The sequence below is a fragment of the Rosa rugosa genome, chromosome 5, assembly GCF_958449725.1.
Source record: "Rosa rugosa chromosome 5, drRosRugo1.1, whole genome shotgun sequence".
NCBI lineage: Eukaryota > Viridiplantae > Streptophyta > Magnoliopsida > Rosales > Rosaceae > Rosa > Rosa rugosa.
Window position 1 is genome coordinate 29,783,489 of NC_084824.1, and position 14,248 is coordinate 29,797,736.

At 36.4% G+C, this 14,248-nt stretch overlaps 2 protein-coding genes across 5 annotated transcripts; both read right to left on the reverse strand.

Moving 5' to 3' along the window:
* Window positions 1–841: 841 nt before the first annotated feature.
* Window positions 842–2,426, reverse strand: LOC133711519 (uncharacterized). Its single transcript, XM_062137627.1, has 6 exons — window positions 2,291–2,426; window positions 1,948–2,048; window positions 1,728–1,825; window positions 1,284–1,633; window positions 1,066–1,100; window positions 842–977 (listed from the first exon to the last, which is right to left on the reverse strand). The coding sequence occupies exons 2-6, from the start codon at window positions 2,031–2,033 to the stop codon at window positions 842–844; spliced, it is 705 nt and encodes a 234-aa protein (XP_061993611.1). The 5' UTR covers window positions 2,034–2,048; window positions 2,291–2,426.
* Window positions 2,427–2,927: 501 nt separating this feature from the next.
* Window positions 2,928–14,186, reverse strand: LOC133708567 (uncharacterized). 4 transcript variants are annotated; one of them, XM_062134044.1, is made up of 16 exons: window positions 13,964–14,186; window positions 11,745–12,243; window positions 11,486–11,612; window positions 11,348–11,382; window positions 10,110–10,203; window positions 8,175–9,577; window positions 7,304–7,435; window positions 6,769–6,841; window positions 6,455–6,494; window positions 6,246–6,318; window positions 6,010–6,075; window positions 5,568–5,645; window positions 5,288–5,460; window positions 4,448–4,494; window positions 3,777–3,987; window positions 2,928–3,675 (listed from the first exon to the last, which is right to left on the reverse strand). In XM_062134044.1, the coding sequence occupies exons 2-16, from the start codon at window positions 12,098–12,100 to the stop codon at window positions 3,230–3,232; spliced, it is 3,354 nt and encodes a 1,117-aa protein (XP_061990028.1). In that variant the 5' UTR covers window positions 12,101–12,243; window positions 13,964–14,186; the 3' UTR covers window positions 2,928–3,229. The 4 variants fall into 4 exon arrangements, 3 of the variants coding, with proteins under 3 accessions (XP_061990028.1, XP_061990027.1, XP_061990029.1); XM_062134043.1 differs by having other exon boundaries at window positions 11,745–12,246; XR_009845893.1 differs by lacking the exon at window positions 2,928–3,675 and adding an exon at window positions 4,754–4,857 and having other exon boundaries at window positions 3,896–3,987; window positions 11,745–12,246.
* Between the last annotated feature and the right edge of the window lie 62 nt (window positions 14,187–14,248).

The window sequence follows — 14,248 nt, forward strand, 5'->3', positions numbered from 1 at the left end:
AAAAACTAGATATAAATAAATGAATAAACACGCAAGTAGCAATTGAGGACTATAGCAGCTCACTTCCATTTAAAATCTTTTCGTTGTTCCAAACTTGGGTGTGCAAAGAAGCTTGTCAGGTGTCCAGTTGATATTGGTTTTACTTGCAATAACTATTGGTCTTCTTGGTTGTGTAGCTTGCAACTTTTTTGTCAAGTTCTTCTTTTGATTTTGGGTCCAAAAATACATGTGTATTATTCTTTTTTATTAAATTTTTTTAAACTAAGTGGGCTAATAACCGTTAATGTGCAAAAACTATAGGTTACGGTAACTCACTTTAGCTTGGTGCAAACCGCACGTCCTATACTCTTCTTGACAAATTTGTAGATGTATAATGCTTGAATATTTAAATTAAAATGGAACGGGCTCCAAAAAGGCCAAGAGAACCTATTGCTGACTCATAAGCACGCCAAGATTACACATTAAGACCAAAATCACTTATTGAAACTTCAACAAATATGGGAAGAAGTGGAGGGCCTTGAATAATTGGAAACTATAAATTTTGGCGCAACTTTTGTGAAATAGATTAACTTAAGTGATTGCTATGATAAACAATATTTTGTGTTCTTTTGATAATAATGTGTTTTTGGGATCTGTGTTAATTCGTATCAAATTAACGACAACTATTATGTGTTAATCTATTTTAACATCTATTTGGATTTTTGTAATCTTCACTTTCTAGTATTTAGTGATGTTCTAAGAACATAAATTGAGAGAATGAACTAATTCTTCTAAGATTGGTTGCTAGTAGCAATCCTCTTCTAGGATTGATTGTATCAATTCTATTATGGTTTGATTTTTGCTAAGATTGGTTGCTTGTATCAGACCTATTATGAGATTCATTGGTCTCAATCACCTTGTAAGATTGATTTTTGATATTAATCCGACACCAATCCAATGCCCAAACAGGCCCTCCAACATACATCACATAGTCTTGTCTGCAGGAAGCATAGAATAAACATTTTAAGGCACGTATCACCATATTTTTACGTAATACTGAAAGAAAAAAATGTATACAAGACTAACAGAGTAACCATCTCCCGAAAAGCAGAAACAATAAACTGAAACATAGAAACATATAAACTATCCCCATATGCAATTCATTGTCTCCCTATATCATAATATTAATGATGCCACAAATTACAAGTTAGACTATATCTTTGAAGAAACTACAGGTAAGATGACAAATATTAACGAGTGCCAAATCCACAATAAAAAATTTCTTTGCACAGTCGAGTACCAACATGCAAAAGAATGAATACAATTGAGAAAGCCCTGGATATCAGGAGCATAAATAAACTGAAACCTTGCCAAAAAAAAGGGCAAAAACATACTAGGACAGTGAAAATTGGAGGGAATATCAGATAAGTATCAAAATAAGAAATGCGAGCAAATTTGGAGAAAGGACGAAGGTCATACAAGTTTTCTAAATGCTTCATCATCCTAACACTGCTTAACTTAGCAATTTTGCTGTTCATTTTAACACTGAAGTTTCGTTTCTTCGTATTTCCTGGCAATCCTAGGAAATCCCATGACCTTGTTGTATGTAATTTGAGCTTGGCGTTTGGAAACACTGAAACAACCCGATCATCATCTACAAAGGACAGAAAGAGTTTAAAATTCTCAGCCTTGAAGTGTTCAGGTATTATGAACAGTAGCATATATCAGATAGTTCAGTAATATTACACCTGATAGTTTCTTTGCTTCATGCGGCAACAATCTGGCTACGGAGCCATTGAAGCTCCTTCCATAAGTATAAATTTTGGATACTCTGGCTAAGTCGGCACTGCGATTTTAGAGAAAAGGGTTTGTCAACTACAATAAGATTTGTATCACTGGAATGTACTGTTTGTTAACTGCATTCGCTGAAATATTGATAGATACTGGTAGGAAGAAACTGGTCATTACTCTCCAATTGCTGTCTTGAGCAAGTTATCATGGCCGGCTGTGGTCATGACCATGGTGGAGGATCCGGGTTCCGGCAGTTCTCCCATGTACACAATGTAAGGCTGTAGTTGTACAATGTCATATCACTCTTGTCAATAACAATTAACATAGTGTAAGATGGATAACAACAATCTATTGCAAACTAATCTAACATATTATATTGTTAGACCGTCAATTAAAACTACTTGAATGTCATATGATCTCAATCCACAGTCTTGACAATAGAACATTATCTTATTTGCACAAAAAGATGGTGAGCGTGCGAAAGGACCATAAAATTTATGGTATTGGGCATCGGACGTACCTTCCTAACACCAGAACCATCCTCGTTTGTTCCATGAGCCACTGTGGCTACAACACAAGTACTGGATACCAATACTAGCACTAGATATTGTTTTTTTTTTTTTTATCTGAAGCACTAGATATTGTAAGATCCACATTGTATTGCAATATACAAAAAACATAAGTGAATGGCTTGTTGCACTGATATAAGTAAAGGAAAGAGCTAGCTACACGTATAACCAACAGTGATGATACTTTCTTCGACTGTTTTAAGTCTTTAGTCCAAGTCAAGGCTGAGAGTCTGGTGGCCAGGATTTTGGATCTTCGAATCTATTACATAACTAGCGACCCGTTCATAAATGCTGCCGTGTTTTCAAAATGACTTACAGCTTTCAAAATAAATCATAAGTTTTTGTTATTTCAATATCCAAGTAGAATATTGAAATGATTAAAACTTATGATTTGAATGACTTAACACTTGTGATTTATGTGTGGGGAGCTTATTTTAAAGGCCACAACATGACAAGTTTCTTCGTAATGTTGTAGGTCTAAAATAATATAGTGATCTCGTTTTTGCTGAAAAAAAAAACAAACAAACAAACCAACCAACCCAAGTTGAATATGTCGATGATACTAACGTAGACACAAGAGAAGTCGTGTATTAGAATCATTTCTTTTATTTCTATTTTGTAAACAAAAAGAAGATCAAAGAGTCATGAAGTGATAAAACTACCTTACCTTTAGTTTCATACCGCCGGTGGTAGGCCTTCTATATCACATGTGGCCGCTAAAATCCTAAAAATGAGTATAGCTTTCCAACAAGACAGAATTACAAATCTACATTCATTTACACACATGCAGGAAGTTAATATCAACACGCAATTCTAATCTATATACATCCCCAATTAACTCTGTCGTCATGGTGTCAGAAGAATCAAGAAGCTACAGAAAACATGGTTTCTCATTTCTTCCTTGCCCATTTCATATCAATGTCAGACAAAACAATCTCTTGACAACGTACTATTCCAGCTGCCCCTCCATAGCATAACCATCTCTCACTACCCTTGTTCATGTTCCATCTCACTCGGTGCATTGCTACTTGCTTGGAAGGAAAAACTTCATACTCGGTCCCAGTTTTTTCTCTCTGCGTATTAATCAGCTCTTCATCTCTGCCTTCCAGTTCTTGTTCATCCTCTGTATTTTTCTTACTAGACTTGGATTTCTGTTTTACAATGCCTTTAAGAGATGTACCCTTTTCTCCAATTTCTTCGTCTTGGGTATTAAATGGCTCTTGATCCATGCATACTAATGCTTGGTCATCCGCAGATTTGAGTGTTTTGCTTCCAAGAGATGCTGCTTCTTTCCCAGATTCTAATTCAATACCCGGATCATCACCGTAACAAAGAGCTGCAACAAGAGACAATTTAATGATCATTGTTAAAGAAAGATAAGAAAGAACATATGGCGGCTAAAGGAAATGTGGGCTCACGTCACTAACAAAGCTTTACCTAAAACTTGATCTTGTGATGTAGTTGTCATCTTATCATGTTCTCTCTTCACTTTGTTTGGCTCAGCTTTACGAGATGTTTTCAACGGGAAAGGATTATGTGGTACTGGGGTATTGATGGTCACAACAGAGTCCTCTTCAGTTAGTGACACGCACAGAAAATGTGGGGCCCGGTTTCGTGTAGCATCTTTCTCCACAGCATTGGACGTAAGCTGAGTATCAACGCATCAAAATTAAAACATAAACAGCATGCAGTTCTTGTGTATCATATCCGAATGAGTCTCATTTATAAAGGAGGCCTCAAGTTATGAATGCCTGCTTAATTCATTGTTAATGTGACTCACTATTAAGATCCAAGGAAATATCATGACCACATCAATGGAAAAGCTCCATTCATATATTCCAAAAATATCCCCACTCTCCACAACAAAATTTAGTAAACCTTTTGGTTGAAAAACCTAGAAAAATCTTTGCCAAAAAAAAAAAAAAAAACCTAGAAAAATTGCTTGATGGCCCTATCCTCCAACCATAATGCCTATTGGTGTTACTATATATCTAGAAATCAAAATTTCTTACTGGGCAATGAAAAGTAACTTTAAAAGTGTATCAACAACCAATATGAAAAGAAGAAATCTGATATAGTGATATCAGTAAATGAAGTTAAAAACTCACTTGGAAGCGCAGAACAGTTCCATCTGCACCACAATATGCAACCATACCTACAATATGACGGTGGAGTTTTTCATTTAATGTATATTGAAAAATGTGGTCTGAGATGTTATACAGGTATATCACCCAAGTACAGAAATTTAAGGTCATAATTTATAATTCTTCGTTGACAGGTGGCTGGATTATAAAGAGGAAACTTCATAATACACAATTTCAGAAACAAAGTAACAATTTGCATGCCTATACAGTTTAAAGCACAAGAGGAATAAGTCCAAGCAAGGAGATGCAGAACAAAGGACCACACAGTACCTCACAAGACCAATGAGGGGGAGTAGCAGGTAGCGTTTCCATGTGGTTTGAGGTTCAGACCCCTCATGGAACCTACCTAGCTATTTGCTAGAGTTTCCTGACTCCTGAAGATTGTAGGGTTTGGCAAGAGGCCAATCAGTTGAGGAGATTTTTAGGTATTCAAAAATAGAACCACACTACTCCATATATACAGCAATGTTATGTGAAGCAGCAGTCAAGAGACTGAAGCCCTTAAATACTATAACCTATTCAGATACTATTCTATTTCATTTTTCTTTTCTTTTTTTTTGAAAAAAAAAAGGACGTAGTTTGTTTCGAGATGGAAAAGCCAAGTGTACTAGGTAGTGTTTCATAGTCGCCTCTTTCAACTGATCTCAGCACCAGGTATGAGATGGTAAAGCCATTTGCCATTAGGCTATAATGATATTTACACTCAAATGTTAACTCTGATTTAAGCCAATATATGTGCACACATATTTGATCAGCTGAATTACCACAGCACATAACTAAGCAGAAGTAAGTAGGAAGTAAGACCTGTTAGTCTTGATACTTGAACACTCCAGATAGCAAAAGGCAAACAACCAAGATTGTGCAGGCCCTGTTGTTTTGTTCCAGCAAAGGGTTTTCCTGTTACAGGGGCATCAGAGGCAGCCTTTGTCAAGCTGAGAAGTCTCATTGTTCCATCATCAAAGGAGAGAAGAACACACCTGAAAAAAAAAACACAAACTTTCACTGAGTTGACACTTGACACACACACAGACACACACACAAAACCAACAAAATTTATGCCAACAACACTAAGATCATGGAGTACCTTGGATCTGGAATCCAATCCAGACTATATATGAACCTTGGTATATGATCGATGTCCCACAAGGGACGGAATGGATCACTGCAACACCAAAAGTTATAGTTCTTAGTATGAAATGCAATTTTAATGGCCCATTGTTTGAAAATATCAAAACAAATGAGGAATGCCTTATTTTTATGATGCTTCTCACGAGGGGGAAAAAAAAGCGCGCGCACACACACACTAAGAAACTGAGGTACTTTTCTCTCCTCTACTGTCATGTGAACCCCATTGCAGTCTGCATAACCTAATGATTCAAGCTTTTTCTTTTGGTAGAAATATTCAGAAATTTTAGTGTGGAACATCTTCCAATTTTAATTATGTGTTTACTCAAACCCTAGTAAGCCAAAAGTAAAGGAGCAGAATGTAGAAAATGATGGAAGCAAAAACAAACCATAATACTTACCGTAGGTCCCAAAATTTTAGGCCTCCATGTCCAGCAGTAGCTATAACATTTGCATTGTCTGAATTGCTGAAAGTTACAGATAGTTGCTTTAATGAGAAAATTAATAAAACCAATGAGAACATCTCAAGTAGTCATATCTTTGACTGCATGATAAATCTGTGCCCCAATCTAAAAAACCAGAGTATTATGGGCCGACCATAGGAAGAAAGACAAATTTGACTTTTAACATAGCTAACCTTTGAGCTGGGGCCCAAGAAAGCGCCCTAATAGGATTTGTATCTGCGCTGAAACAAAGTAAAGGCCTTGTATCTGTAGAAGAAGAAAGCTGCCTTCTTTATTTACTTGTTTATCAATTTTATAGCATAACTCCAAGCCATCTATATTATTTTTTGTTTTCATATTCAAAAAAAAAAAAAGAAAAAAAAAGGTGCCACGTTAGCATTACCTTGAGATACATTACTAGCAGAAAACTTCCACATAGCAACCTGAATTAATGGCACACTTCTTTAGCTATGATACCACAAATGAAAATAAGGAAATAAAATAATGGGGAAAACAAAAAGAAACAAGAATAATTCTTCCAACTTAATGGGCTGAAGCAGAGACTGCATAATATAGAAATTTGTTGAACATTGAGTCTATCGTTCTATCAAAACCCTTTATGAATTCAACATAAATCATTATTGGAAACTCTACAAAAGCATGCTAAATATTCGAGAAGCACATTGAACAACAATGACAAGGAGCAGGAAGAGTTACAGTTCCATCATGGCATCCGGCAATTAAGTAATCGTGAGGTGGTGAAGCTGACCATTCAACAGTAAGAGGGATGCTGTTCAACAAAACAATGGAATTTTAATTGACCAATGAAAGATATAAAGTACATTACATGGTCAGAAGAGAGACCAGTGCAATGACAATTCAACAAGATTGGCCGCATGAATTCAGCGTACAAATCAAATGAAAAAATCTCCATTATATCATGCCTTTGGGAACCCCTTTTCATGAGGGGAGTGAAATTCACACACCTCATTTACAATCCACACTGCATTTTTTTAGTAACTTAAAATTTTGTGTTTTGGTAAGAACTTCAACCAAAAAAGGAAAGGAATGTGGATTGCAAATTAGGGAGTGTGAATTTCCTTCTCCTTTTATGATGTTCGGGAAGCTTTTGTATGATATCAAAAACTTGTAAATGATGCTTTTAATTGCAGGTCAACCCATTTTTTTTCCCATATCAGTATGCTTCCAAATCATTGTCAAAAAGTAGAATATATCCAGTAATCCTGTGTACCTTTTTTTGTCACCAGACTTCAACATTGAGCATCTAAATACTGGTGCCAATTTTACAAAGCGAGGATCAGTGCCCTCTCCAGATGAAGAAGAATAAATAACTTCAATTGCACGAGGAACAGGAACCTCCCACCTGCAGTTGATCAGTTCAAGATAAGTATCACCAGATAGTAGAACACAAAAACAATTGTCAGTATAGCAGCTTAAAGTGTGAACCCCACAAACGTATGAATATCAAACACATTTTATACTACATATGTATAGCATACTTCAGCCTGCAAGTAGATTTATTTAAGTGCTCCAGATTTACTATATCTTGATACTAAGTACTATAGCTCATATTGCCCAATTTGCCTGCTCCTCATCAAAATTCATTATTCAAACGTCTCATTCATACTACCATAACTCAGCGTTCATCTATTTCAGCATTTTCTTTTTCAAATAGAAAAAGAAGGAATGTCGATAAGTATGTTTCACACATTGAAACCCTGAGTTTTGGCTCCCACTTTGAAGAGTTGACTGTAAAAGAAACTTGAAACTTGGCTTAGTACGCCAGATGCTTACCTAATCCCTTCCATGTCAATCACATAATACACTTGACAAACAATCATTAATCACAACTCATTCGAAGATGCAAGAAAATCATGTCCATAATGCATTTTCAAGCATTTAAACCCATGTTACCAACTCAAATTTTCTCTAAGAAAAGAAATGAACTGCAAATGAAAATAAGGAAATAAAATAATGGAACGTAAGAAGAGAAGAGAATCTGATAGACATAGGCCAAAGAGTCTAAAGAGAGAGTAGATAAAGGAACCTAAGGTCTGGAAAACAAAGGAAATCATGTCTGAAGAAGTAGTCATATGTCTTACACTTCCAGAGACCCGTTCCCCAACAGAACAGCAAGATAGCCCATTCGATGCTTGCATCTGGAATCATGTTCATTAAGAGGACGCCATTTCACATCCCAAGCAACCTTTCCATGGTGAGCTAGGCAGAATATGATTCTTGGCAATGCTACATCCTTTGGAACTGAACACCTAATTGAGCCAATTTCAGCATAACCATTATTTGAAACATTATTATTTGTTTGAGGACCCGGTCCGGAACTTTCAAGTTTTTCATTAAGAGCTTCTTGTACATCATGCGCCTGAGTAAATGCAGGAACACAATCCATAGCATGCAACTCTGATGTTTCCTTGAGATATTGGACTCCAAGAGCCTCCGCATAATGGCTGCTCCCATGCAAGTTATCAACAGAATATTCTACTAGCTTCTCCCCAGGTTTTTCTCTAGGAATCTTTGCTCGAGTCTTTCTGTTTGTTTTTCTTTTCTTACCACTATCATCTTGTACCTCATCTCCTCGAGTATTTTCAGGAGCGCAATCCCTGCCCTCCAACTCCAATAATTCCTTTGGATATTGATCATCAAGAGCCTCACCCGTATTGCTGCTGTCATCCAAGTTTTCAACAGATTCTTCTATTGGCTTCTTTCCATGTATTCCTCTAGACCTCTTTGATTGAGTCTGCTTGTAACTTGTTTCTTGTACAGCGTCCACTTGAGTATTTGCAAGAAGACAATCCGTAGAATGCAACTCCAGTGATTCCTTTTGGTATTCAATAGCAAGAACCTCAAAATTATTGTTGCCCCCATCTAAATTGTCAACAGGTTCTTTTATTGGCTTCTTTCTGGGTCTTCCTCTAGGCTTCTTTGGTTGACTCTGCCCATAACTTAGTTGCTTTTTGCCATGATATTCTTGTACAAAATTTCCTTGAGTATTTGCAGGAAGACAATCCATAGAATGCAACTCAGATGATTCCTTTGGATAATCAATAGCAAGAACCTCATCACAATTGGTTCTCCCATCCAAGTTGTCAACAGATTCTTCTATTGATTTATTTCTAGGTCTTCCTCTAGGCCTCTTTGGTTGAGTTGATTTCTCTTCTTTGGCCTCTTTGTCAATAGATTCTTCTATTGGCTTCTTTCTAGGTCTTCCTCTCGGCCTTTTTGGCTCAGACAGTTTTTCTTCTGCGGCCTCTTTGCCAACAGATTCTTCTAATGGCTTCTTTCTGGGTCTTCCCCTTTTTTGTTCAGTGCATTTTTCTGTGGCTCCACTCCTTTTATTTCCTCCTTTTGGTTTGTCTCCTATAGGAACACCTTCATCATTTACACTAGCATTTAGAAGACACCATATCTGAATGGCACCTCTGCCAGTAAGTGGCTCACCTAACTTGTGATAAGAAGATCCAGGGGGATGAGCAGCAATGGCAATAAACTGAAAAGTAGGAGGCAGATGTCATAAAACGATGAAATAATTGTAATATGGAAAACTTCTCAAGCTAGTACCACCGCACAAATTTCACAGATCTTACTCAAAATAACAAAAGCAATCACTGAAACTTTCAACTATATTGATAAAAGCAAATGCCTCATGTATAATGAAAAGCTAAAAACAAAGGTCAGCTTATTAATATAGAACATAGTTTCTAGATATGTATTTGATTAGTGAAAATCAACAGTAATCCCACTTATAGACCCAAGATAAAAGAGAGTACCTAAGTTTCACACACACACACATATATATATATATTGGAAAAGAGGAAATGGAATGATCTCCCACATGAAATTTGGATACATTTTTTACAAACTTTCAGTATTCATTGTTTAATTTTTTTCTTTGTCAGATTCATTGTTTAAATCATAAGCAAATATATAAGCCTATTGAATAAGACTCTTTGGTGAGAAGTAAACTAAATTAAAAGACATAGCTACTAGCAAAATAAGGAAGAAGATTGAAAATCACATACCTCGCACTTTGCATGACGGTCGTGACTTTCATGAACTCTAGGACACCAATCCAATGCCCAAACAGGCCCTCCAACATACATCACATAGTCTTGTCTGCAGGAAAGCACAGAATAAACATTTTAAGGCACGTATCACCATATTTTTAGGTAATACTGAAAGAAAAAAATTTATACAAGACTAACAGAGCAACCATCTCCCGAAAAGCAGAAACAATAAACTGAAACATAGAAACATATAAACTATCCCCATATGCAATTCATTGTCTCCCTATATCATAATATTAATGATGCCACAAATTACAAGTTAGACTATATCTTTGAAGAAACTACAGGTAAGATGACAAATATTAACGAGTGCCAAATCCACAATCAAAAATTTCTTTGCACAGTCGAGTACCAACATGCAAAAGAATGAATACAATTGAGAAAGCCCTGGATATCAGGAGCATAAATAAACAGAAACCTTGCCAAAAAAAAAGGGCAAAAACATACTAGGACAGTGAAAATTGGAGGGACTACCAGATAAGTATCAAAATAAGAAATGCGAGCAAATTTGGAGAAAGGACAAAGGTCATACAAGTTTTCTAAATGCTTCATCATCCTAACACTGCTTAACTTAGCAATTTTGCTGTTCATTTTAACACTGAAGTTTCCTCCTAGTTGGGTACGAAAATTTTAATGAGGAACTATAAAGAGCATGTTTACAGACCGACTCATGAACCCGGAACATCCCAGATCTAAGCAGGAGATGAGTTGATCAAACATACACTACTAAAGACGATCATTGTCTGCTCTTCGAACCTCCCTCAACTCTGTTTAATTGAGTCACATGAATATACCATCACCCTTGACAAATAAGTTCACCTAAAGAATTTATAAGAACACCCAGGATGCAATGTCAGAAACATCTCATAAAACTTTTTTTTTTTTTTTTTCAGTAAATGTAAAGTCTTGTGATTTCTTTGCAGAAGATAATATCATCAGTAAAATTTGCAGTCTTCAATAGGATTTTTCAAGGACTACTACCATTTAGACTATGTCATGTTATATTCTTCCTACATAACATATCACACCACTCAACATCCAAGCCATACAGAACATGCTTAATGCATAAAGTCTCAAACAAAGCATAAGTTTGAGGCATCCTTATAAATGTCATGTGTCACAGTAACCCACATAAAAGCAAATAACTAAATCAGTTCTAACTATAGTACTGAATGCTAAGCTCAATCAAGTACCTCAACTCTGGAGAAGATGTGTTCCCCGCCTCGTTCTGCATTAATATGTGAACCAACTAGTTAGATCAAAAGAGCCATTCCAACACTTCATTCTAAAATTGCGAATAGTCCAATATACAAAGTCACCAAAGATGTAACCTGTGGAACAGTTGCAGAAGAAAACTGCCGCAAGTTTATCCTACTGACAACATCCTCCTCATCAGAGCTTTCTGCTTCGCAAGCGAATCGAACATCTCTAGGTTCATACTTAAAATCTGCCCATTCCCTTCAACAATCACACTCAATTTCATAAGCTCTATTTCCACACGCATTAGCAACATAACAAATTCAACGTTTCTTCACAATGTGATCACAAAAATTCACCAAAAAATGAAGAAAGTCTGTTCTTCTAATTTACCTCAAGAAAGTGGTGGAGGATGATAAGCGTTGAATGTCGCTCACCGGGAGTGGCTCGTCTTCAGCGTCGCCACAGAGCTCGGAAATCGTGTGCATGACTCTGAAGTGATTCTCCACCGAGTCATCGAACATCGAAACAGTAACCCTAGCACCATTCCTTGAGTTCTCTGGCTTAATTGCAACTGGCTCCGGCTCAATTTGAATTGGCTCCGCATCGATCGGGACGGGCTCTGGTTCGATTTGAAGTGGCTCTGTGCTGTGCGGTGTTGCTTGGCTTGCTCTCTTGGCGGACTTCGTTTTCCTGCGCTTTCGACCCAATAGAACCCCGAGTGGAGGTTCCACTTCCTCTTCATTCATATCTCTCTCTCTTCTTCTTTGACGAAGAGTTTATCTTTTACTCTTTGTTTCAGGGGATCGGGGTTCGAACCCTAGACCGGTTTGGTTACAGGATCAGTTAGGACCTTGGGTGAAATACCATGTACTCGCAAGACTTTTTTTTTCTACTGAAAGACAGTAAATGTAAAACTTAGTTTTCTCGAATATCTTAAGGATATCACTATTTTAAGAGCAAAACCTAGTTGAAATTGAAATGATATAAAATACATTTCCTACCTGATCTCTTTAGTAGGACAATATATCAAAAAGTCACAAAACTGTTGCAAGCATAAAATTTACATGCGCTTGGAGATTCCTACTTAAAATATGAATCATATTGACATTTACTCATGTACTCCCCCTAGTTGTAAATTCGTTATTTGATCTAAATAGAATAGACATGAACTAAAATAAGAGAAAAATAAGAACAAATTATACTGTATTATCATGCAGTAAAGTTTTTGTGACAATAAGATTTGGACTTCAATCAAACCGGGAGGCTGAAAGCATAATCAAAAAGAGTGTGGGTATATATATAATTCGTCCAAGAAAAGAGTGTGTGTGTATATATATACACACATATATAGTCTATAACTCCAACCTGAGAAGTTGACAAAAATAAAAAAGTTATCTTCTGATAACTATTTCAGTTTGTTCTTAACTTCAGATGCTCAGCCTAAAAAATTTACTTGAGCATCCATATGTAAGAGATAATGTCCTCACTGGAACAAAAAGTCTTGTCATCTGCATTGAGTGTGAACAGAGTTGATTGCAGATTTCCAAGAAAAAAAAAAAACATAGACAGACAAAAGTAACAACCCATTTCTAACTTATAAACTAAAACCTTTAGCATACTCATATATTATCATTATCAATGCTTAACACTTCCATGGCAGCATTATGATACAGACGACATATTTCAATTGATTCAGGAGTCTGCATTGCAACTTGATTTCGACAGACACAATATACATTCAAAACTTAACTCAATCCAACTGTAGCTACCCTAGCATCCATGAATCAATCCCCTTAATTTCCAAAAGCTGCAACATTATGATTATCAGTTCAAGCAAAACCCCGATTACCCACAAGTTCAAAGTTAAATCAAACACTCTCAAATAAATTCCAAACATCCATCCAAACAAAACAAGATAAACCTACATCACACAACAAACTAAAACTCAACACTGAATACCAACCCATAAGCATCAGGCCAAAGAACATATTTTGAAACCGAAAATCACCTTCAACACAAACATTAAGCTCAAACAATCAAACCCATCATTCAGATGATCCAAAAAACCATGCAAACCCAACAACTCCAGCAAAAAAAAAAAAAAAACAATACCCACAAACAGAATAGTGACATGAGCGGTCCTCCATGGACCCTCCCCTTCGGGAATTTTGAAGTCAAAGCTCTTTCTCCCATCATTGCTCCCAACACCAGTTCCATACCTGTTTCTCTCTTCCTCAGGCTTCTCAGAACTCAATAACTAACTCCATTTAATCAAACCAAGCTCAGACATGTTCTAATCTAATAAATCAAACTATAATCAATTGATCAAAGTATCAAACCAACTAACAGCTCGGAGCCTAAGACATCTTCTAATCAAAAGAATAACAGAGCGCCACCAAAAAAAAAAAAAAAAAAATTCACGACTATATGAAGAATTAAGGAAGAAAAAGGAAAAGCCTTATAACAATCACAATCTCAATAGCAACTCCAATGCAGTTTCTTATCAATTAATCAAAGTATCAAACCAACAAAGTAACAAAAGAAAAAACGCAGCAGAACTGCAGAACCCAAGTAATAAAAGAAAATCCCAAAGAAAAAGAGGAGTTTACCTCTTGAGGTGCGATTGAAGAAACAATTATGATTGCCTGTGCCCAAGGCTTGGCATATGCATCTGGAATTGAGGCTCTTTTGGAAGAAGAAGATTAGAAGACGAAGAGATTGACGGACTAAGGTCTGAGTCTCTGAGAGAACGTGAGACAGATAACCGAAGAGTTCGACTGAGAGTTCTTGAGTTTCAAGTTTGGGACTTCGGGTTGGCTTGACGCTTGACAATGCCAATTTACAATTACAGAGAAAAAAAAATAAAAAATAGTATACATCTAGTTTTTTTTTTT

Bases quoted from the DNA above. Each gene is read 5' to 3' on its own strand.
- LOC133711519 (XM_062137627.1), bottom strand. From the start codon at position 2,033: ATGGGAGAACTGCCGGAACCCGGATCCTCCACCATGGTCATGACCACA. The intron at 1,101-1,283 runs GTTGGTACTCGA...TCTATGTTTCAG, and splicing joins TTGTATTCATTCTTTTGCAT to TTTATTGTTTCTGCTTTTCG. The intron at 978-1,065 runs GTTAGTCTTGTA...TGCTTCCTGCAG, and splicing joins TTTCGGGAGATGGTTACTCT to ACAAGACTATGTGATGTATG.
- LOC133708567 (XM_062134044.1), bottom strand. From the start codon at position 12,100: ATGAATGAAGAGGAAGTGGAACCTCCACTCGGGGTTCTATTGGGTCGA. The intron at 6,495-6,768 runs GTAACTCTTCCT...CCATTAATTCAG, and splicing joins CCGGATGCCATGATGGAACT to GTTGCTATGTGGAAGTTTTC. The intron at 3,988-4,447 runs GTGAGTTTTTAA...GTTGATACTCAG, and splicing joins GAACTGTTCTGCGCTTCCAA to CTTACGTCCAATGCTGTGGA.